Source organism: Cucurbita pepo, chromosome 4 (genome assembly GCF_057944985.1).
Source record: "Cucurbita pepo subsp. pepo isolate OVF chromosome 4, ASM5794498v1, whole genome shotgun sequence".
Taxonomy (NCBI): Eukaryota; Viridiplantae; Streptophyta; class Magnoliopsida; order Cucurbitales; family Cucurbitaceae; genus Cucurbita; species Cucurbita pepo.
In genome coordinates this window covers 11,136,200-11,162,838 of record NC_141801.1, presented here as the reverse complement: position 1 = coordinate 11,162,838, position 26,639 = coordinate 11,136,200, and the positions used below count along the sequence as shown (strand labels likewise).

At 37.2% G+C, this 26,639-nt stretch overlaps 7 protein-coding genes and 2 non-coding genes across 9 annotated transcripts; 7 read left to right on the top strand and 2 right to left on the bottom strand.

Moving 5' to 3' along the window:
- The first annotated feature begins 1,652 nt into the window (after window positions 1-1,652).
- LOC111793629 (F-box/kelch-repeat protein At1g55270) lies at window positions 1,653-4,647 on the top strand. The gene is made up of 2 exons (XM_023675593.2): window positions 1,653-2,572; window positions 2,982-4,647. Exons 1-2 carry the CDS (start codon window positions 2,474-2,476, stop codon window positions 4,239-4,241), a joined length of 1,359 nt encoding a protein of 452 aa, XP_023531361.1. The 5' UTR covers window positions 1,653-2,473; the 3' UTR covers window positions 4,242-4,647.
- Window positions 4,648-5,731: 1,084 nt separating this feature from the next.
- Window positions 5,732-7,469, top strand: LOC111792228 (uncharacterized protein At2g34160). Its single transcript, XM_023673574.2, has 5 exons — window positions 5,732-5,968; window positions 6,127-6,175; window positions 6,612-6,674; window positions 6,760-6,824; window positions 7,112-7,469. Exons 1-5 carry the CDS (start codon window positions 5,849-5,851, stop codon window positions 7,205-7,207), a joined length of 393 nt encoding a protein of 130 aa, XP_023529342.1. The 5' UTR covers window positions 5,732-5,848; the 3' UTR covers window positions 7,208-7,469.
- Window positions 7,470-8,802: 1,333 nt separating this feature from the next.
- LOC111793534 (chaperone protein dnaJ 49) lies at window positions 8,803-11,303 on the top strand. Its single transcript, XM_023675460.2, has 3 exons — window positions 8,803-8,993; window positions 9,180-10,313; window positions 10,961-11,303. Exon 2 carries the CDS (start codon window positions 9,216-9,218, stop codon window positions 10,299-10,301), a length of 1,086 nt encoding a protein of 361 aa, XP_023531228.1. The 5' UTR covers window positions 8,803-8,993; window positions 9,180-9,215; the 3' UTR covers window positions 10,302-10,313; window positions 10,961-11,303.
- Window positions 11,304-12,112: 809 nt separating this feature from the next.
- On the top strand, window positions 12,113-14,022 carry LOC111792357 (uncharacterized). The gene is made up of 5 exons (XM_023673760.2): window positions 12,113-12,272; window positions 12,376-12,496; window positions 12,612-12,715; window positions 13,581-13,712; window positions 13,805-14,022. Exons 1-5 carry the CDS (start codon window positions 12,270-12,272, stop codon window positions 13,829-13,831), a joined length of 387 nt encoding a protein of 128 aa, XP_023529528.1. The 5' UTR covers window positions 12,113-12,269; the 3' UTR covers window positions 13,832-14,022.
- LOC111794129 (small nucleolar RNA snoR109) lies at window positions 12,898-12,983 on the top strand. The gene has a single exon (XR_002815023.1). It is a non-coding gene; the product is annotated as a small nucleolar RNA snoR109 (small nucleolar RNA).
- Window positions 14,023-14,082: 60 nt separating the features above from the next.
- LOC111793678 (Pentatricopeptide repeat (PPR) superfamily protein) lies at window positions 14,083-17,028 on the bottom strand. Its single transcript, XM_023675671.2, has one exon. The coding sequence runs from the start codon at window positions 16,924-16,926 to the stop codon at window positions 14,569-14,571; it is 2,358 nt and encodes a 785-aa protein (XP_023531439.2). The 5' UTR covers window positions 16,927-17,028; the 3' UTR covers window positions 14,083-14,568.
- TRNAS-AGA (transfer RNA serine (anticodon AGA)) lies at window positions 14,375-14,456 on the top strand. The gene has a single exon. It is a non-coding gene; the product is annotated as a tRNA-Ser (tRNA).
- Window positions 17,029-20,210: 3,182 nt separating the features above from the next.
- On the top strand, window positions 20,211-23,837 carry LOC111792296 (protein NRT1/ PTR FAMILY 6.2). The gene is made up of 6 exons (XM_023673668.2): window positions 20,211-20,425; window positions 20,545-20,647; window positions 21,859-22,076; window positions 22,156-22,700; window positions 22,766-23,088; window positions 23,169-23,837. The coding sequence occupies exons 1-6, from the start codon at window positions 20,423-20,425 to the stop codon at window positions 23,681-23,683; spliced, it is 1,707 nt and encodes a 568-aa protein (XP_023529436.2). The 5' UTR covers window positions 20,211-20,422; the 3' UTR covers window positions 23,684-23,837.
- An 18-nt stretch (window positions 23,838-23,855) lies between these two features.
- On the bottom strand, window positions 23,856-26,557 carry LOC111792976 (2-alkenal reductase (NADP(+)-dependent)-like). The gene is made up of 5 exons (XM_087123313.1): window positions 26,328-26,557; window positions 25,985-26,234; window positions 25,363-25,529; window positions 25,135-25,217; window positions 23,856-25,054 (listed from the first exon to the last, which is right to left on the bottom strand). The coding sequence occupies exons 1-5, from the start codon at window positions 26,388-26,390 to the stop codon at window positions 24,679-24,681; spliced, it is 939 nt and encodes a 312-aa protein (XP_086979439.1). The 5' UTR covers window positions 26,391-26,557; the 3' UTR covers window positions 23,856-24,678.
- Window positions 26,558-26,639: the final 82 nt, after the last annotated feature.

Sequence of the window (26,639 nt, the reverse complement as noted above, 5' to 3'; positions counted from 1 at the left end):
TTTTACGAATTACTGGTAAAACTTAAGCCTGTCTTATCCCTTGATTTGCATCCATTACTTTTCTGATCTGTATGGGCCACCAAATTTGAGCAAATTGAGTGTACTAGAAAAGCTAAAGCAAACCCCACTTTCTTCCACTTTTCTTGATCCCTATAAGGCCTTAACCATGCGTTGTTCCCCTTGTTGGGAGCTTTTTATCTTTTACCATCATACACTCCAAAAGGAAAAAAGGCAAAGCAGCTTCACCTCCCATTTTCTTCATGGCCCTACTTTGAATTTCTACTCGTTTATTCGATAATCGAGTGTCGGGGGGGCTCCATTCCTTATATTAAGCTCATACCCCACCTTCACCTCGAAGTTGCTCAAGAAACTAATCTCTTTTGTTGTTAACTTCTCTATTTGAGTCTTAGGATATCTCTTATATAATAGAATGAGTTTTTCGTGCTGGAAATTTGGAGTTGCATGTGCATGTTTCAGACCATGTTTGCTGGAGAAATGACAATCAGCAAGAAGTTGAGAGTTTCAATCAACTATTTAGCTGATTTATTGTATGGTTTATTGTTTTGATGTAGGATTTTGACAAGGTTGCAGCTGACCTTATACGTTCCTTGATATTCGTTCTTTCTTTGTTTATACATTCGGTAAAAAGGAATCATGAATAAGTTGGATTGCTACCAGACAAATTGACTATTAAAAGTTCATAGTCTTTTTAAAATTCATTTGGTTATACGCATTGTCTTGAAACCAACCAAGAAAAAAGGATGTTTTCTTTGCTTGATTTTATGATCTTCTAAAACTTTATCATGTTTTCAAGCCTTTGAGTAAGCATGTTCATGGATTCCAAACTAAATCAAAGATGTGAACTGGAAGAATTGAGCAGCATGCAATGCAATCAAAAGATGTTTGAAAGAGTGTGAAACACATCGCTTGTTTTCAAGACTTTTCTGAGACAATCATCTTTCTTCCTTCTTTCCTTTCTCTCTAAAACATCGAAGATCAAGATGTGGACTTTCACCATCCACAAACTCTTCCCTTGTGCCTCTGATGTTGACCTTCAAACATCCCCTCTCCTTTTTTATTCCTACGCTTAATCAAAATTAGACGTTCGAATTTGTCCAACTCGTACAGTAATAAATTAAAGAAAAAGGGTTTTGTGTAGTTTTGTCTTAAAGTGAAATACTTCAACAAAAAGTGTGCAGTGTTTTCATTACGAATATGAAAAATGTTACAAAGTTAAAAAAAATGGTATTGGTGGATAACTATACACTATACTTTTTTTACAAAAATCAAGATATTATTATGATATGGAATATGGAATATGACCGTTTAAAAAAAAGAAGAAAAAAGAAGGGTTAGAAAGTAGAGAGAGTAAATAGGAGGAATGAATGAACAGAGAATGTAGAGTTTCATTGGGTTTGTAATTAACTTATCATACAAATATAATGCAATCACACACTCCATTTTCAAAGAATCCACACCATTCATGGCCCTCTGCAATGAAGATTGGGAGTCCTGTCCCCCCAAATGACGAGAATGCCCTTTGTGGAGTAGGAATTGGAAAAAAAAAAGTTTTATGTGTTGGTGGGTCAACTGGTAGAAAGTCTTCCTGTAATTTGAAAGCTGGGTTAGTATGTGGGGGCTATCAATTTTACTTCTTTTTTCTTTTTTGTGGAATTTTCAGTCTTTTTGGTTCTTTGGAGGAGTCTTCCTTTTGAGGCTTTGACCCTAAAATAAATTCTAATTTTCCATACTTTTGCCATCTTCCAAGGCTCTCCTCTCACCCATTTGTGGGTTTTGTTCTTCATTTCTGCAATAACAATCAGCCCTTTAAGTGTCATCATCAATCGAGGCCTATATTTCTTCATCCCCTTTAATGGTTTAGGTTTGCTTTTTCAGTCTCTCACTCCCTTCTTGAACGGACTCTTGTGCTTGGTTGGTTGTGCTGCTGAGGGGATGGGCCCTAAACTCCACTGAGGTTTAATGGCGACATGGGTCTCTTTCTCCTCCTTCACTGCTCTCTTTGCTCCCGTTTTCAGCTGTCTCGCATTTAATTTTTCCTCTGACTGTTTTTTTTTTGAGCTAGATAACAATTGGGTTTTCTGATTTCTTGTCTTTAGACCTTGTTGGACGAGCTTTACACGAGCTTTTTCTGAGCGGATCTCTGATTTCTGAAATGGGTCTTTGAGATAATGCTCAAATCATGCTGCCTCTTTATCTTCGACTTTAATTTCCTGAGTTTCCGATGCCCTTTTTGTCTCCATTTTTTCTCTCTCTTTTCTTTTTCGCCTTCGTAATTCCTAAGATGATTTGTAGAGGTGGATTGAGGAAGTGACAGGTCATCTCTAGAATTCAATGACTGATTCTATTTAAAGAAGATTTTTGTTTCCTGAAACCTGAATCGTGGACTTCCCAGAAGACGGAATACTCGACCTGCTGTGATTAACTTGTATCAGCATGCCTTTCTTGTTCTTATATGGTTCTTGTAGTATTAGATAAATGTGAGGTTGACATTTCATCTGGTGCTGCAATTCCCTCAAGGAAAGAAATGGAAAGAATGATCCAACCTCCTCTGGTAAGTCCTTTATCTATCTCTCAATTGGCTGATGTGTTCATGTACTATGATCTTATCAGCTGTGGAGTTCTGAGAATGTTGATTTGCTTTCTTAAGATCCTTGTTTGATCATTGATTAGTGCAACTTGGAACTTGATTTTTATCATGTTTGCTTGTTGATCCCAAATTCTGATGCAAAATATTGTTAAGTCAAGTGGTTGTTCCATAGAATTGATATGCACTCTTGTAAGTCATCTTGGACACCATGCCATCTAATAAATAAGATCAGTTGAGATGAAGACTAGAAGTAAGATGTTTAAGCAATATTAGGCATTATGCATAATATATATTTGGTGAAGCTGCAAATTGTTGAACCTACTCGTTGAGATGGATAGCAGAATGACTTACATTCACTGATTGACGGTTTCAGGTTGACACAACAGCTTGTTTATGTAGAGTAGATGCAGGCCTCAAGACAGTAGCTGGAGCTAAAAAGTTTGTCCCTGGTTCAAAGCTTTGTCTACAACCTAGCATCAAACCATCTATACACCCAACTAGGCCTAAGCCGACTCGCAGTGACAGAAGCAGGAACCAATCTCCTCTGCTTCCTGGACTACCTGATGATCTTGCAATAGCTTGCCTTATTCGTGTTCCGAGGGTTGAACACCGTAAACTCCGGTTAGTTTGCAAAAGGTGGTATCGTCTTTTGGCTGGCAACTTCTTTTACTCTCTCCGTAAGAGTCTAGGAGTTGCAGAAGAATGGATATACGTCGTTAAGAAAGACCGAGATAATAAGATCTCGTGGCATGCGTTTGACCCTATATACCAGCTTTGGCAGCCTCTTCCTCCTGTCCCTAGAGAATATTCTGAAGCTCTTGGGTTTGGCTGTGCTGTTCTTAGTGGTTGCCACCTCTATTTGTTTGGTGGAAAGGATCCAATAAAAGGAGCGATGAGACGAGTCATTTTTTACAGTGCCAGGACGAATAAATGGCACCGAGCCCCGGACATGCTTCGGAGACGATATGTCTTTGGCTCGTGTGTGATAAACAACTGTTTGTATGTTGCAGGTGGGGAAAATGAAGGTGGCCATCGGTCCTTGAGATCTGCGGAAGTCTATGACCCAAATAAGAATAGATGGACCTTCATCTCTGATATGAGCACTCCCATGGTACCCGTGATTGGAGTTGTTTATGAGGGTAAATGGTATTTGAAGGGGTATGGAGCTCAACGTCAGGTTCTAAGCGACGTCTACCAGCCTGAAACCGACACGTGGTGCCCTGTTTATGATGGAATGGTTCCAGGTTGGAGCAACCCAAGTGTCTCCTTAAATGGACATCTTTATGCTGTTGACTGCAGGGATGGCTGCAAACTTCGAGTCTACGACGAAGCATCCAACTCGTGGAACAAGAGCATCGATAGCAAGCTGCATCTGGGGAATTCTCAAGCGTTGGAGGCGGTTGCTCTCGTTCCACTCAACGGAAAACTGTGCATCGTTCGCAATAACATGAGCATTTCTCTTGTTGATGTTTTGAAGTGTGAAGATGCCAGTGGTGCTTCTGGTGAACATCTCTGGGAGACCTTAGCCGGAAAAGGTCACCTCAAAACCTTGGTCACAAATCTCTGGTCGAGTCTTTCGGGTCGAAGTCGTCTGAAGAGCCATATCGTTCACTGCCAGGTACTCCAAGCATGAATTTTTTTGATAAATTCTAGTTTTGCTTCTCCTCTATACATATCTTAAAATCATGCTTAGATGTCAAACATGAGGGAATTAAATCAATACTACTCCAAATAGTTTTGTCAATTATATCCTCCCTGTCGTCTGTCGTGTTCTTGTTCTTTTTATTGGTGAGAAAGAAGGGAAACAAAATTGTCCATTCACCATAAAATTATTTGAAGTAGTATTGAACTGTGATAGAACTTGAAATATTTCTGCAATATACTGTAAGGTGATTCAGATGAATGAGCCTCTCTTGATAATATAGGTACATAACAAACATGATCATGTGTATTCCAGATGTCCAATTTCTCTGGAGACTCTGATAGACTGTTGTTACATAAATTTTGTATGATACACAATCATTGAGTTTCTTACATTATTGGTCGAGTGAAGCTCATCTTGTTATTATTTTTTAGGGGATTGAATCATTCTATATTTAGACTAATAATTAGTATCTTATCTGCGGTCGGGCTATGTTCAGATTGATTTATGTTTGTTATAGGTAGAAATGAAATTACCCTAAACCCTGTTTTGAATTTTGTATCTTCCAAGAAGCAGGTAGATTGAATGTTAACTTATGGATCGTTATTTGTGGAGGTTGGAGGCAACTAGTTGACGAGTTCAAATTATTATGTACTCGCATACTTGTACTTTTTAAATATTTTAAGAGTTTTTTAATTATCAAATATTTGTTCATGAAATTAGTCAAAATGATATAAATTAATTTTTTAAACATTTATAGTGGTATGTTTTAATATTATTTTGAAAAATAAAAAAGATAATATAATGCTTCTCACCAATCCTATCAAAAAAAGAACATAATGGCACTCCAATAACATTTTTGAATATTTATTTAAAATATCTATAATTAATTTTATAGCGGGAGAATAACAATTTAAATATAATTTAATTAGTTAAATATTAATAAATTTAGTATTAGAGCGTGTTGAGAATGCACTACACCAGTGTACATGTTTGCTATTTTTTTCTTTCCTTCATCTATAGTAACAGTCTACGACTCGATCATGGTATTATTATCGATAAAAATTTAAAATTTATCTTTACAATTTCGAAAAAAAAAAAAATGAATCTTTTAAATTGATCGAAAAAGTTAAAAAAGATATATTTTAAACTTTAATTGGTTAGGATTGATTTAAATTTTAAATATAGTGGAATAGATATTTGATATTAAACAATTTATTGAAAAAGTTAAGAAAAATCTATTTAAAAATTTTAATTTTTTTAGGATTGATTTAATTTTAAATCTAGTGGAATAAATATGTGATATTAAACAAGTATTATTTTTATCTAAGTATAATACCTTGAAAAAGCAAAAATATTTTAAAAATAATAATATATAAATTAAAAGGAAGAAATTATATATTTGGTAGGTTAATAATATTGAAAGGTGTTACATTAAATAGAGATTGGTTATAAAATTGGTTAATTATTTGGGAATTGCGGCGGCCTCAACACAAATACCTGATTTTGAGATAATTTCAACCCTTTTCTTCACTGCTCAACCCCTTTCTCAAATTCGCGTGAGTTTTAGGGTTAGGGTTTTAGCATTCAGAAGCTCAATGGAAGAGATAACAGAGGGTGTTAACTCCATCGCCTTGACGGCTGACTCGCAGAAGAAGAATCGAATTCAAGTCTCCAACACCAAGAAGCCCCTCTTCTTCTATGTTAATCTCGCCAAGGTTTGTTTCCTTTTTTGCTCTCTTCTTCAATTTCGCTTACTCTCTTTCCAAGGGTTGTTATTTGGTTTAGATTTTCAACTTTATCCCCGTTTTGGGTTTTATCTGTTCGTTTATCTGGTTTTGATAACCCTCTGTTACCGTTTTTTCAATTTGTGTAGAGGTATATGCAGCAGTACAATGAGGTCGAGCTTTCTGCGCTTGGAATGGGTAGGCTATCTACACTGTTTTCGGGCTTAACATTTAGGGTTTGAGTTTAATTTCTCTTTCTCGTGTTTGGATGTAATTTATTACTGTATTTGTTATTCCTTTAATTACTTTGACGGTTTGAGTTACTTCGGACTGTTGAGCAATAGAGTTAGAGATATTTTGTTAATGAGTACATTTCATTTGTTAACCTTTCATACCAAGATATTCATGTTCTTGTGTGATGTGATATATGACAAATGAAACATCTTTTCAAATGTTCTCTTGTGGGAAGTTAACTTGTCATTGTTTTTCTTTTTTCTTTTTGCAACCCTTTTTGCATCTCGTTTTGCAACTAGTCTATAGATTTTCTGCTTGCATATCAATGCAGTCAATTGATCCTTCTGCTATGGTGTTTTGGGTTATTAATATGTTAAAACTTCTATGGATGCTTTTGCAGCCATTGCAACTGTGGTGACTGTTGCGGAAATTCTGAAAAACAATGGACTGGCTCTAGAAAAGAGTAAATATCCTCTTCCTTCCTTTTTTAATAATATGTAGTCGGGGTTTTGTCTTAACACTCACAAAAATTTTCTTCTATTCTATAGAGATCATGACTTCTACCGTTGATATCAAGGATGATTCTCGGGGGAGACCAGTTCAGAAGGCTAAGGTTGCCTCATATTGTCTTCTTGTTTTGGTTTCTTCATAATGGATGAAAATTTGGGAGTTTTCTCTCTTGTCTCCATTTTTGGCATATAAAATTATATTCTCATGTCAATTTTAATCCAACTTATCACGTTAATTAATTCTCTTAGTTGGACCCTAGAAATTAGTGGTGCAGGTAATGGTATTTGTTCATTGAACATGCAACTGAATAACTGTGACTGTGCAATTCTCTGTGTTTTCATTTGATTAGATGTGTCTTAACACTTGTCATGACTGATTTTTGCCTTCCAGATTGAGATTGTGCTGGGGAAAACTGAAAACTTTGATGAACTGATGGCTGCTGCTGCGGAGGAAAGGGAAAACGGAGATGGTGAAGAGCAGAGTTGAAAAGATTTTTTTTTTCTTTTTTTCTTTTTTACCCTGTTCTTCTTATCCTCCTTGTGGATGAGTCTGGTTATTTCCTTATATCTGGTCTCTCTGTTTTTAATTAACGTTAGTAAACAAGTGGTTTATTTACTGATGTAGGCTTTTAGTTGGTGAACCATTTATTTGCCCTTTTTTAGATACTATGGGATATCTTCGTTTAAGAGCGTGGAAACCTAATCTGAGTTACCCTTCAAAATCAAGTTTATATTATTATTTTGATGCATCAATTTTGGTAAACATGCATTCAATTGGTGATCTGCTTCAGTAATTCAAACTGCATTGAAGTCTATTCTCTGTTTATGTAGTACGATTTGTGATTGAACCTTGGCCTCCATGATCTGATGATCACTATGGTGGACATCTGCTTGAGTTCATATCACGGATTGACCAGACATGTTAGGTCTCAAAAGACTGCTTTTGAGAAATATAGTTTGTGATAGCATAGTATTCCCTGTAGCTATTACAACATGGGTTAATGCATTCAGGTCTATAGCAGGCGCCTCTCCTGCGCCTCTCCTGCATTCTTCCATGTATGGCCAGTTTTAGGAGGATTATCAAATGTGGGTCATATCTTCGCCTATGATTTGTCTCTATAGTGATTACTCTTGTTTTCATGATAAAAAAAACTAGTTCGAACTAGTAGAGTTTAGAATGCGTACATGTCTTAACACTTGTCATGAAGTGAAGCCTGGAAGATGGATTATTGTGTCAAATATACTTGAACTGTAGATTTCATACATGCTTAACTGGGTCAGAACAATGCTCCTGGTGCCTTTAGAAGGGCAAGCGACGTATTAGAAAGCTGTCTTTAAAGGTCCATCCAGATAAGAACAATGCTCTTGGTGCTGAAGAAGTGTTTAAAGGCTATATCAAAGGCATTTCAGTGTCTAGGTAACGAGGAGAATACAAAAAGGTATGACCTTGTTGGGTCACAGAATCAAGTCTTGTATGAGTGTGGATTGTTTTGGCACAAAATGAACTCATTTGGGTTAGAGTAGTCCTTGAAAGTTCGATAACTTGGAGCTTATCACAGGTAATGATATCTTTACCAACCAAACCTCTCTGGGAATGGTACATGGATTTCCAAGTAAGAACTCCATTACTACCTCCAACCCAAAGTTTCTCATCATCCCTTTCCATCATTTTCAAAAAAGCTCATATAATTTCTACTTTCTAATAAATTATGGATGGAAGTTTTTGAAATTTATGTGTTTGGAAAATATATATTCATTCACCATTCTTAATTTAAGTTAAAATTTTAATTTTTACTGAAAATAGTTGTCTTACTTTTTTGTTAAAATTAAGAATGAACGAAATTGAAATGAAACAAATAAAAACAGCCAATACTTTTTTAAGTATATATTAAATTTGATGAAATTAAAAGTTTTACGATAAAAATCACTTGATGTAAAATTTGATTGATTTTCTCCCCTCAATTTAAATATTGGAAACATTTTTAAAGAAAAAAAAGAAAAAAAAAAAGGCAAGAACATTTTTAATTTGCGAAATGACGTGATGGAGTTATTCTATACTCTTGAGCTGAAATTGTCCTATAAAGCCACTTAACCTCACATCCAAACGCGACCTTCGACTTGAATACTGGTCTCGATTTCCCCAATTTTTCTCATGCGATCAGGAATTGCAGTCCCTAGATTTCTCATTTTTTTCCAAGCGGAGCCATCGATGCGTTTACATTGATGATATATTACAGTTCTTGAATCATTGAATCGTCTTGTTCGCACCGTCTGTAAGTTCAAATTCTCAAAATAGATTCTTGTTGTGATTGGATTTTAATATCTCGAGCAAATGTGTAATTAGTTTTCTGCCATATTAGCTTTGCGGCAATCGCAATCGATGTACGAAATTGTTAGAATCGATTCTTTCTATTAGTTCCCGGTGATGAATGTAATTTCTTTTCCCCCTTTTCTTGAAGGGAATTGCGGATACGTTTTACTTTTCGATATTTCGGATGGACGGGAACAAAGACGATGCTTTGAAATGTTTGAAAATCGGGAAAGGAGCTTTGGAAGCCGGGAATCGGACCCGTGCCCTAAAATTTGTGAATAAAGCTCGCCGTCTTGATCCGACGCTCTCCGTTGACGATCTGTTATCGGACATTCAGAACGTTTCCAGTGACGATTTGGGTGCTGATACTGGTGAATCTGGAAATAGGTCGTCTGATACGTCTTCATCCAAGCCCTCGAATCAGCCTTCGATTCGCCGTAGAGTTGCGGCATCCGGGTCTTCTGAATCTTCCACATCGGTAACTTACACAGAGGAGCAGATAGAGGTTGTGAGGACTATCAAGAAGAAGAAGGATTACTACGAGGTTTTGGGATTGGAGAAGAGTTGCAGTACTGAGGATGTTCGAAAGGCATACAGAAAGCTGTCTTTAAAGGTTCACCCAGATAAAAACAATGCTCCTGGATCTGAAGAAGCGTTTAAGGCTGTATCAAAGGCATTTCAATGTCTAAGTAACGAGGAGAGTCGGAAAAAGTATGATGTTGTTGGGTCTGATGAGCCAGTTTACGAGAGACGAACTACAAGACATGGTGCTAATGGATTTAATGGGTTTTATGATCCTGATATTGACGCAGAGGAGATATTTAGAAACTTCTTCTTCGGTGGAATGGCGCCTACAACTACACATTTTCGTACTTTCAATTTTGGCCCTGGAATGGGACATGGAACAGCTAATCAGGGCTCAGGTGGTGGCCTTCGGACTCTGATTCAATTGCTCCCTGTGCTGTTAATATTGCTTTTGAACTTCTTGCCATCCTCAGAACCTATCTATTCTCTTTCCCTCTCCTATCCCTATGAATTCCAGTTTACCACTCAGAAGGGTGTCAATTATTATGTGAAATCAACTACTTTTGAAGAAAAGTTTCCACCTGATAGTCTGGACCGAATGCAACTCGAGCGGCACGTTGAGAGGGATTATGTTAGCATTCTTGCTCAGAATTGTCGTGCTGAGATGCAGCGTCGGCAGTGGGGATATATAAGGGAAACTCCATATTGTGATATGTTACAGAAGTTTCAGACAGCTGCTTCATGAATGAACGAAAAGGTTCATTTCATCCCTCTGTTTATCTTTTTATCAGTCATAGATGTATAATCAAGATTGCTCGAGAATGTTTACCAAGTTTTTATTATCAAATCGATTAAGCTTTCCTTCCGTGGTACCTCTCCATTTGTTTGGAATTTGAAAGCCATTGAGCTTTTGTACTCCAACGAGATGTGCAATATGCATTGTGAGACTATTCATTTCTTATGCTAATCCTTGACCCTATAACCGATATTATATGTGGCTGGATAATATCTTTTCAATGATTCAATTGGAGACTACATGGAAACAAAAGCTTTCTATATACCATGGTGGCCATCTGGTGAGTGAGTTGATTTAATCGTTCGGTTTTAATGTTTTTTACTCGTGTACGTTGTGGCCTTTTCATTTATTGGAGCTGAAACAAAGCTGAATGATTGAGCTAAAAAAAGGTATAAACAAGATATGTACAGAAATACTTTTGATCGTCATCATCAATGAATTTGATGCATATGAATGGAATTTTGTTTCTTATGGCCTTTCTTAAGTCTTATTTACACATTTGTTGTAGAGTTGTTCTGCAGGGAATTTGTCTTTCATGTTAATCATGAGATTCCTTTGTTGAGTTTGGATTTGAGACATGTTTGTTCTCTTGTTTCTCTCTTGTGCAGATAGGTTCTATTGTTAAGTTAGAGCTGCAAGGCAAGGTTGGTTCATCTGCCATTAACTCAACTTATTTGTATTTCAAATGTTTTGCTTCTGCTTCTGAAGATTACCATAAAACGACAGTGTCTGGTAGGTTGCACAGATTAGATGGTTGTGTTGATATTATATCTGGGACTGGGAACTTAGGTAGTATAAATTAAGACTAATGTGTTGTGTTGATATAATACTTTTCTGTCTCAAACTGTTGAAGCTATATGACATATGGACCTATGTTGATACATTTTTCATAATATTTCTTGTGGTTCACATGAATTATTAAACGGATTGAAGCCCAGTCCTTTATGTCAATGGCTAAACATCATTCTAATCATCTATATTATTGCATCACAAAGTTGTTGCATTTGTGTCTGTGGTCTTCGACATCCACCCCATTTCTCATGTATACCAACAAGTTCATTAAAATTCTCTCCCACAACCCACGGAAATGAGTGATTGGAATGCAATCTTCTCAGCCCAACAGATGTGGAGATGATATTCTTGACAGAGAAAAATAGATGTTTTAATTGCTGAACTCACTTAACTATAGTATAATTTAGTTTTTAATTATGAGTGCTATCATTTTACAAACAAATTTGAATGTGCCTTTTATCATATATGAGTGTATCATTTTACAAAATTTTCTGAGTATATCAACACACTATTAGACATGAATTTATCAAAATTTCATATACATTAGCAGGTTATCAGACATGGTGTACCACCATCAATAATTATCATTTTAATTTTTTTTGTAAATAAATTTATAAATACTATTTGCGAACCTGGTTTCCTTATTTTGTTATTTATATATTAAAAAAAGATCAAGCAAAATTTTGAAAATTGAAAAAAAAGTAGTTTACAAAATTTTTATTCCACTTGACTAAAAATATTTTTTTTTAACGAAAATGAAACAGATAATTACAAAAAAAAAAAAAAAAAAAAAAAAAATTATAGAAAAAAAAAAAGTAAAATAGTTATCAAAATATAGTTTTGTTTAAAAAATAAATTTTGACTAGGTATTCAAATATTAAAATAAAAATATTGGCAAAAGAATTGTGAGATCAAAATCAAAAAACAAAATAATTTAAGGCATAAATTGATATTTTGGAAGTGTGGACGGATTTTAAACTAAATTTGAATCCAATTAAGACGACAACTGTAACAGAGAGCCCTAGATCTCTGTTGCCGTTCTTAAACCCTAATTCCCAAGCCTCTCCGTCTCCTCCAAAGATCTCGGAAACCTGTGTCTCTGCTTGCTTATTCTTCGCACGAACAATGGTACCCTCTCTTTCTCTCTTCCTCTCTTCCTGTTTCATATCTGAATGATTGTATGTTTATTTGATTGCTATCGACTGATTGTGAACTTCTTGTAAACTGGCAGACTGCAGAGAAAGTAAATCCCAAGGCGTACCCTTTGGCCGACGCACAACTTACAATCACCATTCTTGATCTTGTTCAACAAGCTGCTAACTACAAGCAAATCAAGAAGGGCGCCAATGAAGGTAGCCTCTCTTCTTGTACCTTTGTCTGCACCATCTACTGTTACGAAACACACGGATGAGCTTTAGTTCGTTTTCGTATTTCAGTGAATGATTCTTTGTTTTGTGCCTTTTTCAGCAACCAAGACGCTGAACAGAGGTATATCTGAGTTCGTTGTGATGGCCGCAGATACCGAGCCGCTTGAAATCCTCCTTCATCTTCCGTTATTAGCCGAGGATAAGGTACTCTTCAATCCTTAACAGTTGTGGGGAGAAGATTTTGTGTCTGATTGGTATCTGTATGCTTCCTTTTATTTATTGGCGTTCATTTGGTTGTTTGATGTATTTTGTGGGGTTTGAGGCTACATGTACCAAGAGAAGGGTGTGAAAAATTGTTAATACCCATATTTCTTGACCTGCCAAAGTGGCTGTAGCTAAATCAAATACGTGAAGTTAACTGGCCGGTTGTTGTTCTCTGTCAACGAATCTGCTTACCGAACTTCCTACATTTTTATACCTTTCCTTCAAAATCTGTTTAGTTAAGTTTTCCACTTCAAATGACTAATTTATCATTGCCAGAAGGGGGAAGAGTGAAATGGCATAGGGTTTAGCTTTTCTATGAGACCCTTCTCTCACATCAAAATTTCTTTCACGTTCCAGGCAAGCTGCATTGTAGTTTTTCAGCAGTTTGCATCTATTGATAGATCAGTAGATCAACTGACTCCAACTGTATTCAACAACCCTCTTATGGTCAATCTAATTGACATACCCCAATAATCTTCTCTATGACTCTTTGGAAGCTTCGTAGTGGTGCTCATTTTTTGGTAGCTTTTATTTCTGGATACTTGTATATAGACGAGAAACACAATTTCCCATTCCGTTTCTATTTGAAATGTTATTAATTCGAAGAACTACTACCACCAAAAGCCATTGACTGCCTCCATTATGGTTTCCTTCCAGCAGACTGGCTTTTGAACATTGCTTCAGAATGCTACTAAAAGTATAAAAAACAGAACTTTGTCAAAATTTGATTATTGTATGTTTCCATTCAATGTTTTGATGTCTGGTCATGGTAACGATGGAAATAGGATTCTATTTGATTTTGCAGAATGTGCCCTATGTGTTTGTCCCGTCTAAGCAAGCACTTGGCCGAGCTTGTGGAGTTACAAGACCTGTTATAGCTTGTTCTGTGACGACAAATGAAGGAAGCCAATTGAAGTCGCAAATACAGCAACTGAAGGTAAATTATTCAATATCTGACTGTAAATATCTCCCATCTTTTCTAAATGTCCTCCCTGATGAATTGTTCTGGCCATTCTTTTTTATATATAGGATGCCATTGAGAAGCTCCTGATTTGAAGATATAGTCAATTGTGTGAATTCGGTGTGATGGGCTTCTTGTTTCTTGGTGGTCGCTCCATTGAGGCTTTGACTGATGTGGGTTGTGCAAGTGGAGGAATATGTTTCAATTGTAACAACCACTAAAATTTTCTTTTCCAAGAGATACGATATTTATTGAGAAATGATAATGGTCATTCTTATGTTTGCCATATCTTGATGTTAGTTACTTGTCTGGTAGTCATATTTCCATTCAGTAAGATTTTTGTTAGAGATCTCTGACATTAAATGTTTGACAAATATGAATTTAATAGAATTTCTTGAAGTATTTTGAACCATGAAGATGTGATTGTGTCGTCTTATTTTCGTGGCTGCAATCCCAGCATCTTATTTTCTTAAAGAAAAATGTATCAACACAAAATAGTAGTGTGAATGAAGAGAATAGGTGCTTCGTTAGCATTGTGGGTGAACGAGACTATAAATGTGCTTGCATAATGGTCACGTACGGTTTCTAAAACTCACTATTAAGAATGTAAGTACTACAATGTAAGGCTGTAAACAAAAGTGGGCGTGCCGGAGTGGTTATCGGGCATGACTAGAAATCATGTGGGCTCTGCCCGCGCAGGTTCGAATCCTGCCGCTCACGTTTTTATCTTTTGTTTTTCTTTCTGTCGACATTTTGTATGTGAACAAACTGTGCAGCCAAAAACTAGATTTTTTCTTTTACTCAACTAAAAACACTTTTACTCAACTAAGTATCATCCATCAAATACAAATAAATCTGTTAGAGGTAGTCCATCAATCATATGGGTCTGGCGCTGTCTCTCTCTATCCTTTAGAAACTTCATTTCTGCTCCCATGTATTGTGCCATTCTACAAATCTCCTCTGATTGTGGATGGGATACATCACCAGATGAAAAGCCATGCAAGTATAAAGAAGCACCAAAGTTACCAACATCTACCCAACTGAATCCAATCTCTTTCTTCACTCCCTTCTCTTTCATTCCCTTCCTTACTTCAGCAACCTTTTCCCAATCTCCCTTTTGAGCATACAGGTTTGACATCAACACGTACGACCCCGATTCCAATGGTTCACTCTTCATCAAAGCATCAGCCATTCTCTCCGCCATGTCCACATTCCCATGTATCCTACAAGCTCCAAGCAAGCTTTGTAATGCAGATATCCCTGGCCCTCCTGGTATGCGTGCTAGCATTTCCTGGGCCTCTTCCAGTTGTCCTGCACGACCCAACATATCCACCATACAAGAATAGTGCTCTGCTTCTGGCTCTATCATATGATCGTTGATCATCATATTGAAAAATTGACGACCCATGTCAACCATCCTGTTCCTGCTACATGCTGCTAAGACAGACAGGAAGATTACTGCATCAGGATTTATCTTTTCCTTTTTCATCTCTTCAAACAGCTTCATCACTGTATCGTAATCTCCATGTTGTGCATAGCCTGAGATCAACGCTGTCCAAGCGAATTGACTTCTTTTGGATGCTTCCTTGAAAACTCTTTGGGATTCTTGAATGCTCCCTCGTTTCGCATACATGTCTAGGAGGGCACCTGAAATGATAGGGCCAGAGTTTAATCCTACTTTGATCAAATGAGAATGGCATCTTTGACCATGTTTCAGAGATATGTCTTCACCACCACTGATTGCATTCAGGACACTCCCAAATGTGTACTCGTTTGGCTTCGATTCCATTATCGCACACAGAAATGTCTCTAAAGCTTCTTGACATAATCCATTTTGAGCATACCCAGAAATTAAAGCATTCCATGATATTATCTCTCTATATGGAAGTTCCATGAACACTCTTGATGCATCTTGCATCGACTCGAATTTAGCATACATGGTGATTAGACTATTGCCGACACCCAACTCCGTTACAAAGTCAGCTTTGATACATAATCCATGGACCATCAGTCCCTGTTCCACCATATTTCTCATTGTAATTGCATGAAGCAATCCAATAAATGTTACATCATTTGGATACACTCCATCTAATCTCATCTCATTGAACAAAGAAACTGCATCTTCTTCATACAATGAGATCATAGTCGTCCATGAGATCACATTGCGGTCATCTATTATTTCAAATACTGACTTTGCATCATCAATGACCTCACACTTGGAGTACGTCGAGATCAGAACATTACCAACAGAGGTATGAGTCTCAAATCCAATTTTCACAGTCAAACAATGAATCTGTTTTCCAAGCTCCAGGTTTCTTTCATGACCGCAGACAGAAACAGCTCCAGTGATAGCCACATTGTCAAACTTCACTCCTTCTCTCACCATTTGAATGAACACCAAAATAGCTTCTAACCCATGATCTCCCTCTTGTGCATAACCAGTAATCATCGCACTCCAAGACACCCGATCCCGGCTCCGCATTTCATCAAACACTTGTCGCGCATCCACAAGATGTTCCCATCTCGAGTACATTGTAATCAGAGCATTTCCAACAAAAACATCACATTGGAATCCACATTTCAGGACAAGAGTATGCAACTGCCAACCAAACATAAAATCTTCTCCATCTAAGCAGAAGGAAAGTGCCGTAGTATATGTTACAGGATCAAACTGAACCCCATTTAAGTTCATCCAAGCAGCAAAACTCAAAGCGCTCTCACTCTTTTGAAACCCGGAAAGAATAGTATTCCAGGAAACAATATCTGGGTCAAGTAAATTCTCAAAGACACTAAAAGCCCTCTCAAGCTGCCCAGATTTACAGTACATATTCATCAAGGAGTTAGAGACTGAAACATTCGAAACAAGCCCAGAAGAAATAACAAATCCATGAATTTGTCTACCTAGTTTAGGGACCCCACAACAGGCTTTCAGAGCGAGAGCCAAAGTGAACTCATCGGCATTCCCATCAAGACCCCACCGAATATGCTTCTTGAACAAGCGAAGGGCTTGAAATGCCTCGTTTCTGTGCAAGTAATTGAGTAAAACGCGGTTGGTAGAGGCTGCATTCGGAGGAGGACTTTGATCAAACAGGTTGTGGTCATGTCGGAAAGAGTGGAAAAAGTTGAAGCTTGTTAACCGTTGTTTGGATTTGACATGAAAGGATTTGAAATTGAGATGGCGGGTAAGCATGAGGACAAAGGTAGTTGATCGTTGAAATCAAGTGGCAGCGGCGAGGAGCCGATCAGCCAAATCAAAGCGATTTTTTGGCTCCAAATTTAACGATTCGGTCATTTCTTGTAATTAGCGTATAAACAAACTAGGGCTATGGGGCGGCCTATATTGGGCCTTGAAAAAGCCCAAACAGCTTCCAGTCCTCACAAAAATAAATAAATGGCAGCCCACACCAACCAACCTTGTGGGAGGCCGGAGATATTGTCCTTTCTCGTGGCTTTACTCTGGGCTTCTCCAATAAGTCTCATACCAATGAAGATAGTATTCCTCACTTATAAACTCATGATCTTCCACTAAATTAACCAATGTGGATCTCACTCCCAATAATTTAATGAGAAAAAATAATTTTTAGAGAAAAAAAAAACAACATTTTTTATATAAATTTTAAAAACTTTCTTGAAACATTAATATATTATTAAAACTTAAAAAGGGTAAGAATACTTTTGGAATCTTTTGGAAATACTATGAATATTTTAAAAACTTTTTTAAAGCTTTAGAAATATGATTAGAGTCAAAAGGGAATCATATATTCCACAAAAGATTCTGCAAGAACCTCACAATAATAAATTAATTAATACATTATCACGTGAATTAAAAATAAATGGCTTTTAATTTGGATGGTCCTTAGTGGAGCTGTATTATTATTTTCATAATATTATTATAATGGGCGGTGAGGATCTGATAGTTCCATATTGTGGGTGTGCTAGTATCTTAATGGACCCCACATTTTCAGGTGCAATGCATGTTTTTGGATATTCCCCACTAAGCTGCCACGTGACAAACGGGCACAACATCACGTGCGTTTCGGCAAAACCCACTGAATTATTATTCCAAACAGCGTTTTGAATTATATATATATATATATATATACTTATTTCCCCTGGGACATGGGAATGTCAACGGTCGTCATTAGTCAACGGTTGTTTTCTTCTACTCCCACTTAGGCCAATTTGGCATATAATTAATGTCTCTGTTGAAGGAAGATGATGGGAATTTGGAAAATATATAAATGAAAAGATATTTAATTGGTAAATTTGGAGAAAGTGGTGCATTATTGTTACACTTTTGTCGGAAAAAAGCGTATTGAATTTTTGATGTTCCATTGCTTTCTCTGCAAAAGTTGCACACTTGCAGCCCATGTTTTGCATATGACATCAAAACTTACAAAAAATATCTTGAAGTTGGTAGCTAGGGAAAGTGTATGTATGTATGTATGTATATATGTGTGTATATATATATATATACACGTGTGTATATATGTGTATAAATAAACACTTGCAGCCCATCGTATAATCTATGTCAACTATTGTGCAGCCCATCGTATAATCTATGGCAACTATTGTTGAACCCATTATCACTATTCTAATCTAACTTTGAGTCGTTAGTAGTCAATGACATTAAAAGTCAATGGCTAAAGAAGTCATTGACTAGTCTCTCTCCAATATTCTTATGGTAAAAAGAAATAAAAACCTCTACTTTCTTTTAAATTAATTATCTCTAACAGGTAATAAAGAAGTAAATGTATGAGATCCCACACGATACGTAATGAGTCAAAGCGAACAATATCTACTAGCGATGAACTTTGAGTATTACAAATGGTAGCGAAGTTAAACATTGGCCTATATGCTAAGAATGATGCTGGTCTTTAAGGGAAGTGGAATGCGAGATCCCACTACCGATGGAAAGAATACCTTGATTAGATTACCAACGTTGATACGGTAGAGTTTAGTTAAAATTTTAATAGGAATGAGAGATTCAATTGACTAAATTATAGGAGGAGAGAATCTAATAAAAAAGAATCTTTTTACAATAAAGTTTCAAAAAAATTAAAGAGACATAAAATATTATTTTGTTTTAATGCATCAAAGGGAGAGCGGAGCTAATTGAATCTTATAATCGTGTGTGGTTAAAGCATCTAAAGTGACCCATAAAAATTTGATGAAATATGTACGTACTTGCTTTTCGCTTCTCACATCACATCTCGTATACCTAATAGACGAAGATTATATAAAAACACATTTATTAATAATAAAATGTCTTCCTAAAAAGTGTTTATTTCATCACTTACCTGAGTGATCTTAACTTCATCAATGATGAAGAAAATTTCTAGCTTTTTAGTGTTGAACTTTCAATATTTTAGCTCATCTTTCTTCATTCAAAACAATAGATACTCGTGTTTTTTCGTTCTAAAACTTTTATTTCATCTTTTGTTGTTGAAGTTTCAATATGATAGCTCACTTTGAACGTGATTAAAGACAAACGAGACAAATAAGTTGAGTTTGGCCAAACCAAACCCCAATAATTAAAGCCTAACATATATATGAGAGCCACATGTATCCATAAGAACAACCCGACCAATAATATTCCACAGTGGAAAGCTCCATTTGGAATTTTGGGGAAGATGGAACGAAGAATTGTGAGTGTGTTTGGGGGTTTGTGGGGTACCAAAAGCACTTCTGAAAAACACCTCCTTTCCTTTAATCTCCACAAAAACAATGGTCTGAATTTTGAGATGGACCAAAATGTAAGGTTGGTGATAATTTGGCAGGCTCTAACTGGCCCTCTCTTGCTTCTTCTACGTTCCAATCTTTTCTTTCCACCCACCATCATCATTTTTCTTCGTCCCATATGTGTCAGAGAGAAGAGCGAAACATTTCTTATAAACGTGTGAAACCCTCTCTCTAGTAGACACGTTTTAAAACTGTGAAGTTAATGACAATACGTAAAAGGCTAAAGCAGACAATATTTGCTAGAAGTGACTTGAGTTGTTACAAATGGTATAAGAGTTAGACACAAATAGTGTACAACGAGGGCATTTAGTTCTCAAGGGTGGACCATTTCTTATAAGGATGTGAAAACTTCTCTTATAAAACTATGAAACTGACGGCGATATGTAACGAGCCAAAACGGATAATATCTATCAGCGGTGAGCTATAATGGTGAGGAAACCTCTCCCTAATATGCATGTTTTAAAACAGTAAAGTTGACTACGATATGTAACAAACTAAAATGGACAAGATCCGTTATTACACTACAAGAACTATTTCATATCAGTTCATCGTACAATTGTAAGTAGAGACATGGAGAGAAATGAGTAGATAGGTGGTATACAAGTCGAAAACAAATTGAAAACCTTAATGAAAGATATGATTACAATTACTTTTGAAGATGCAAAAACTGAATAAACAACTTATAATTTAACCAAAAAGAAAACAAGAACAAAAGTCTCAAATCAATTTCTACCAGCCTAATCCTACAAAAACAGTGCCTTTGTCCCTCCCTCCCTCTGCTTCTCCAACTTGCAATGCGGTGTCCCCTCTCATTCCTTTCAGAATCTCTGCCTACAAAACCACCAACTCCCTCACCACTTTCCACACTCACTTTCAACCCTTTCAAAAGCTAAGCCTTCTTTTACCTCATCTTCTCCATAGCTGCTACCTGCAAAGCTTCAAAAATGGTTGGTTCTTTTGAGAAACAGAGCTCCAATGGAGCCTTGCTTTCATTTTCACCTCCATTTTTGTCTTATCTCTAATGGGTGAGCTTAAAAATTGTGTCTTTTTTTGCTCTGTTTGTTAGGATGGGAAGCTAAGTTGTAGAGTGGCTGATGCTGTGGATTACAAAGGCTTTCCTGCTGATAAGTCTAAGACTGGTGGTTGGATTCCTGCTGCTCTTATTTTAGGTGTGTAAATACTTAGCTCTTTAAGCTATTATGAAATGGCATTCATCTTAAAGTTCTTTCTCATATGATCTTATTAGCAGAGATTCAACCCGGCATGATATTGCATGCAAATTTTCCAGGGAAAATATGGAGATGAGATTTGTTTTTTTATGATTCATTAGATTCTGTTTCAACTACAAAACTCCAAATTTTAAAAAGTGGAAGAACAGAAGAACTGAGAGGGACATAACGTAGATGGCTGATTATTGGTGATGCCTTTTTGTGTTCATATGGGAATAAATGACATAATCTTATGTCACTTCATCACAAGCTTTTTAAGATAATATCACTTCTTTTTTTTTTTTTTTTCCCCTTTTCTTTGAAAAGATAAAGATTCAGTTTGAAAAATGTTTGATAATTTTTCTTTAAAAAGATGGAGGATTGCTTGTTCCTTATGAGCAAATCTGGAGTTCTTGTTCTCTTGTTCGCTGTTCCAAAACAATTGAACTTGTTTTTCCTTCCAAAATCCTAGCTTTCCTTCCATAATTGGACTTGTTCCTTATGGAGTGCTTTTTTTTTTTTTTTTTTTTCTTTTTATGAGTTTATGTAATAATCAACCCCACGGCTAACATATATTATCCGATTTGGCCCGTTGCGTATTGTCGTCAGCCTCATAGTTTTAAAATGTGTTTTCGTACAAAGGTGTGGAAACTCCTCCCTAACATATGCGTTTTAAAATCGTGAGGCCGACGGCAAGACGTAATGGGTCAAAGGAGACAATATTTGCTTACAATAGACTTAAGCTGTTACAAATGCTATCAGAGTTAGATATCAAGCAATATGCTAGCAAGGACGTTGGCCCTATGGGAATTGGATTGTGAGATCCCACGTCAGTTGGAGAGGGGAACAAAGTATTCCTTATAAGGCTGTGGAAACTCTTCCATAACATACACCAACGTCTTACTATTTAGGACTAATAATTACCGTGATTTAAGAATGAGAAACAAAAATAGTGACGTTTTTCAATTTCTCACTCCTACTACTACTTCAAAATAAAATTCCACTGAAATTTCTTTGGAAAAGAAGAAAAATATTAGAACCAGTATGAGGTTGCTGCAAAAGGGAAGTTTTAGATTATGAGAATAAACCTTCCTTACATACAAGAATGATGGATGAGAGGGATGAAACTTGGTGTTCATAAAAAGTATGAAATAAAACATTTTAATTTTCAGGTATTGAAATATGTGAAAGGCTGTCAACAATGGGAATAGCAGTGAATCTTGTGACGTACATGAGTGGGGTAATGCATCTACCCAGCGCTGCTTCAGCCAACATCGTTACAGATTTCATGGGCACTTGCTTTCTCCTTTCTTTGCTTGGAGGCTTTCTTGCTGATTCTTTCCTGGGCCGATACTATACCACTCTCATCTCTGCTTCAATCCAAACACTGGTTTGTTCATCGAACTCACTTAAATCAATCATTTGAAGCACATATAGTGGGTGTTGATTACGATTGTATGCTACCATAGGGAACTGCTGCACTTGCAATTACAACAAAACTGCCACAGCTTCGTCCGCCGCCGTGTGATGGCACCAAGACCTGTAAGGAAGCAAATGGGTTTCAAATGGGAATTCTGTACCTGACTCTGTATCTCATTGCTTTGGGGACTGGTGGACTAAAATCAAGCATTTCGGGCTTTGGAACCGACCAGTTTGATGAGAGAGATGAGAAGGAAAAGACTAAGATGGCCTTTTTCTTTAACAGATTCTTTTTCTTTATCAGCACTGGAACACTCATGGCAGTCACTGTGCTGGTTTATATTCAAGATGAAGTGGGTCGGAGTTGGGCTTATGGGATTTGTTCTGTCTCAATGTTTGTCGCCATTTTGTTGTTCCTGTCGGGGACCAAGCGGTACAGATACAAGAAGAGCATGGGAAGCCCTGTAATTCACATTCTCCAAGTCATTTCTGCTGCAATCAAAAACAGGAAACTGGAGCTTCCTCACAATGTTGCTTTGCTTTATGAGGATTCTTCTGAGCATGCTACAAGAATCCAGCACACAAAACAATTCCAGTAAGTTCATTGATTAGCTGCAATTTTCAAGTAATGTCATTAATTTGTGATTCCTTTTCGTATAGGTTCTTGGACAAGGCTGCAATTGTTGCAGAAGGAGATTCAGCTCAAAATCCATGGAAGCTAAGCTCAGTGACAAGAGTGGAGGAGGTGAAAATGGTGGCAAGACTGCTGCCTGTATGGGCCACAACCATACTCTTCTGGACTATATATGCTCAGATGATCACTTTCTCAGTAGTACAAGCATCCACCATGGAAAGGTCAATTGGGTCATTCCAAATCCCAGCAGGCTCTCTCACTGTCTTCTTTGTAGCAGCTATACTCATCACACTGGGTGTTTATGACCGTCTTATTATGCCTCTATGGAAGAAATGGAAAGGAAAACAAGGTAAATTAAGATCCAATCACAAAATCCTAATCTATACACAACTTGAAGGAATCCTGAGGAGCTATGTTGTCATGTCACAGGTTTCACAAACATACAGAGAATGGCCATAGGCCTTGTCCTGTCAATACTTGGAATGGCAGCTGCAGCAGTAGCCGAGAGGAAACGGCTAGCAGTGGCAAAAGCAGTGGGTGACAACACAACTACTCTGCCTATAACGGTGTTCCTATTGATCCCACAGTTTTTCTTGGTGGGTTCAGGTGAAGCCTTCATATATACAGGGCAGCTTGATTTCTTCATAACCAATTCTCCCAAAGGGATGAAAACTATGAGTACTGGTCTGTTCCTCTCCACTTTATCACTTGGGTTTTTTATCAGCAGTTTCTTGGTTTTGGTTGTGAAGAGGGTGACAGGAAACGATGGACAAGGTTGGCTCGCAGACAATATAAACTATGGCAGACTTGACTGCTTCTATGGACTATTGACCATATTAAGTGTGATCAACTTTGTTGCTTTTCTGGTTTGTGTTAACCGGTACATTCCGCAAGAAGGCAAAGACTCGCAGAAGAACCACAACTTGGGTGAAGAGAAATGCTAGTGGGAGCTATGAAAACTAAGTAATGGCTTGTGCTTTTCCTTTCAATTCTCTCCTACACTCTAAATTATGATGTAAAGTTGGATTGAGAATGTATCATGCTTTATGTATAAAGTATTGTCTGTTTCAACGATGAATCCAATGTCCACATTCCTAATTTTCAGTCATCTCTGCCATAAATCGTTTTCTTTAGCATTTCCATCATATCTAACTCTTTCTCGGGAGTCGAGGATCATCCAATTCCCGATCGTGGATGTACATGCTCTCCTCCTCCCTCCGTTTAGTAACCCTGCTAACTTATTCTAAAGTTGTTGGGAGAGGAGTTCTATATTGATCACGGGTTTATAAGTAAGGAATACGTCTCCCGAAGCCTTTTAGGAAAACTAAAAGTAAAACCATGAGACCCTATACTCAAAGTGAACAATATCATACTATGGTATCAAAGTCACTTAGTCATGTTAATAGAATGCTCAAATATCGAACCAAGAGTGTACTTTGTTCGAGGACTCCATAGGCCTCAGGAGAGGCTCTATGGTGGGAGGATTGTTGAAAGAGGAGTCCCACATTGGCTAGTTAAGGGGTTGATCACGGGTTTATAAGGAATATATCTCCATTGGTATGAAGTCTTTTGGGGAGACCAAAAGTAAAGTCAAGAGAACTTACGCTTAAAGTGGACAATATCATACCGTAGCGGAGGTTCGTTATTCCTAACTAAGAAATTGATCCCGTAAAAATGGCAGTATATGTCACATGGGGTTGGGTTTTCGTCTCGCCAAAACACTGGTGGAACATAGAATTCTTTCCTGCCAAAAACGACAGGAATCCACACATTGGTCGAATGGGAAGATTTTGGAGAATATTGAATGGTCGGTAAAGGCAAGTGGACAGTAGAACACTGATGTGATGTGAGAGAACAGTTCCAATTGTTTTGAAACAAAACAAAAGAACAGTGTTTCTGAAAATAAAAACTTAAAATGATGATGACGATGATAGTAATACTAGTAAGCAAGTTTGACTATCTTCTTCCCAATATTATTGCCTTGGAACAATCCGATGAAAGATGTGGGAATGCTGTCCACACCCACTGATATGTCTTCGACAGCCTTAATCTTGCCGGAGCGAAGGTAGCCAACGGTCTTGGATATGAAATCTGGAAAAACATCCCAATAATCAATCACCAAAAATCCTTGGATTGTGATCCTTTTGTATACAATGTCCAACATGTTTGGGCCCTCTCGTTTTGCTGATTTTGTGTACTCTGAAATAACACCGCACGCAGCCACTTTTCCAAATGGCTTCATGTTTGCAATGGCTGCCTCTAGCATCTCGTCGCCCACGTTGTCAAAGTAAGTATCAATTCCTTGGGGGAAGTACCTGCACAATGATTCTACTGTTTTGAATGTGTTGGGTATTTTTGATGTTCAAATGAATGGAAGAACAAGGATTTTTCCCACTTGGCTATGGTGGATTTCAAATCTTTTTGTTGCTTGTAGTTGAATGCTTCGTCAAAGCCAAGCTTCTCTTTCAGCAATGCCACCTGCCATTAGAGTTAGCTAAATTTTCAAAACAAAAACTATTTTCTCTATCTCGTCTTCCACTGATCAAAAAGTTAACCATGAGAAGTTAAATTAATCAATCACGAACAAGTATGGTTAATATTGATTGTTTGTGAAAAGTTGGACCTTTTGATCAGAACCAGCACAGCCAACAACATAGCAACCATGCAGCTTAGCAAACTGTCCAACTAAATTCCCAACAGAGCCAGATGCTGCAGACACAAACACTTTGTCCCCTTCCTTAACCTTCCCTACTTCAAACAGACCAGTGTAGGCAGTGTGGCCACTCATCCCTGATCAACCACAAAGGAAAATAAGTGTTTCTTCATAGTATATTATACTCTTCCAAAGTGCTCTAAAGCATTTTTTTTACTTAAAAACGGTCTAAAAGTGTAATGATTCAAGCCCACTGCTAACGGATATTATCTTTTTAGGCTTTTTTTCAAGGTTTTCAAACAACTTCCCTAGGGACAAGTTTCCACACTTTATAAGAAATGTTTCATTCCACTCTCCAACCGACGTGCAATCTCACAACCCACCTCTTTGGGGGCCATTGTCCTCACTATCACATTGCCCGGTATCTGGCTCTGATACCATTTATAATGGCCCAAGTCCACCACTAACAAATATTGTTTTCGTTAGGCTTTCCCTTAAGATTTTAAAACACGCACACGAGAGAGAGGTTTCCACACCTTATAAGGAATATTAGATCTTACAAAAATTGATTCCAAACAAGCATACAACTCACCTAAAATTCCTAGATAGTATGTTAAGGGAAATCCCAAAGTATCCAACTTTGTTAGAGTGCATTCTTCAGCTTTAATTCCTAGATAGTATGTTAAGGGAAATCCCAAAGTATCCAACTTTGTTAGAGTGCATTCTTCAGCTTTAACAACGCTGTATTCCGCCCAATGTATGAACCCCTTAACCAAGTCCCCCTTTTCAAATCCAGAGTCGCTTGAAGCCACAACTTCTGCTACACCATAAGCACTAATCGCCTGTTCCAAACAAACCCAAAAGCCACCAAAACACGAACGTAATCTTAAGACATACACCAACTATCCAAAGGTAGAAACTTTGAATACTCTTACCTGTCCAGGAGTGATAAAACGAGTGGCAGATGAAACTGAATGTGAAGAGCTGTGGAGCTTCATACGGTTGATCTGATATGGGTCAATGGAAACACAGATTTTTTAGGACAATATGGCCGGGCTTTACAGAGAGATGAAGAGGTTGGGATTTAAGCTCAAAATCTGAGGCATGTGGGAAGCCATCGATAGGGTGCTTTATTGTAACAAAGGTGTTAATCACTTGTTCCTCCATGAATTAGAGTGTCCTGATATTTCAGAGCAGAGGGAAAGAGATAAATATAGGAGCCGCAATGACAAAAGGGTGTGAGCCGT

What these genes read in the sequence shown, in the direction of transcription:
- LOC111793629 (XM_023675593.2), top strand. Translation starts at nt 2,474, where the DNA reads ATGGTTCTTGTAGTATTAGATAAATGTGAGGTTGACATTTCATCTGGT. An exon ending in GAATGATCCAACCTCCTCTG is followed by an intron (nt 2,573 to 2,981) that starts GTAAGTCCTTTA and finishes TGACGGTTTCAG; the next exon opens with GTTGACACAACAGCTTGTTT.
- LOC111792357 (XM_023673760.2), top strand. An exon ending in CAAGAAGGGCGCCAATGAAG is followed by an intron (nt 12,497 to 12,611) that starts GTAGCCTCTCTT and finishes TGCCTTTTTCAG; the next exon opens with CAACCAAGACGCTGAACAGA. An exon ending in CGCAAATACAGCAACTGAAG is followed by an intron (nt 13,713 to 13,804) that starts GTAAATTATTCA and finishes TTTTATATATAG; the next exon opens with GATGCCATTGAGAAGCTCCT.
- LOC111792296 (XM_023673668.2), top strand. An exon ending in CTGCTTCAATCCAAACACTG is followed by an intron (nt 22,077 to 22,155) that starts GTTTGTTCATCG and finishes ATGCTACCATAG; the next exon opens with GGAACTGCTGCACTTGCAAT. An exon ending in GAAATGGAAAGGAAAACAAG is followed by an intron (nt 23,089 to 23,168) that starts GTAAATTAAGAT and finishes GTCATGTCACAG; the next exon opens with GTTTCACAAACATACAGAGA.
- LOC111793534 (XM_023675460.2), top strand. Translation starts at nt 9,216, where the DNA reads ATGGACGGGAACAAAGACGATGCTTTGAAATGTTTGAAAATCGGGAAA.
- LOC111792976 (XM_087123313.1), bottom strand. Translation starts at nt 26,390, where the DNA reads ATGAAGCTCCACAGCTCTTCACATTCAGTTTCATCTGCCACTCGTTTT. An exon ending in ATACTATCTAGGAATTTTAG is followed by an intron (nt 25,530 to 25,984) that starts GTGAGTTGTATG and finishes GTGGTTGATCAG; the next exon opens with GGATGAGTGGCCACACTGCC. An exon ending in GTGCTGGTTCTGATCAAAAG is followed by an intron (nt 25,218 to 25,362) that starts GTCCAACTTTTC and finishes CTCTAATGGCAG; the next exon opens with GTGGCATTGCTGAAAGAGAA.
- LOC111792228 (XM_023673574.2), top strand. Translation starts at nt 5,849, where the DNA reads ATGGAAGAGATAACAGAGGGTGTTAACTCCATCGCCTTGACGGCTGAC. An exon ending in GCTTTCTGCGCTTGGAATGG is followed by an intron (nt 6,176 to 6,611) that starts GTAGGCTATCTA and finishes ATGCTTTTGCAG; the next exon opens with CCATTGCAACTGTGGTGACT. An exon ending in GACCAGTTCAGAAGGCTAAG is followed by an intron (nt 6,825 to 7,111) that starts GTTGCCTCATAT and finishes TTTGCCTTCCAG; the next exon opens with ATTGAGATTGTGCTGGGGAA.
- LOC111793678 (XM_023675671.2), bottom strand. Translation starts at nt 16,926, where the DNA reads ATGCTTACCCGCCATCTCAATTTCAAATCCTTTCATGTCAAATCCAAA.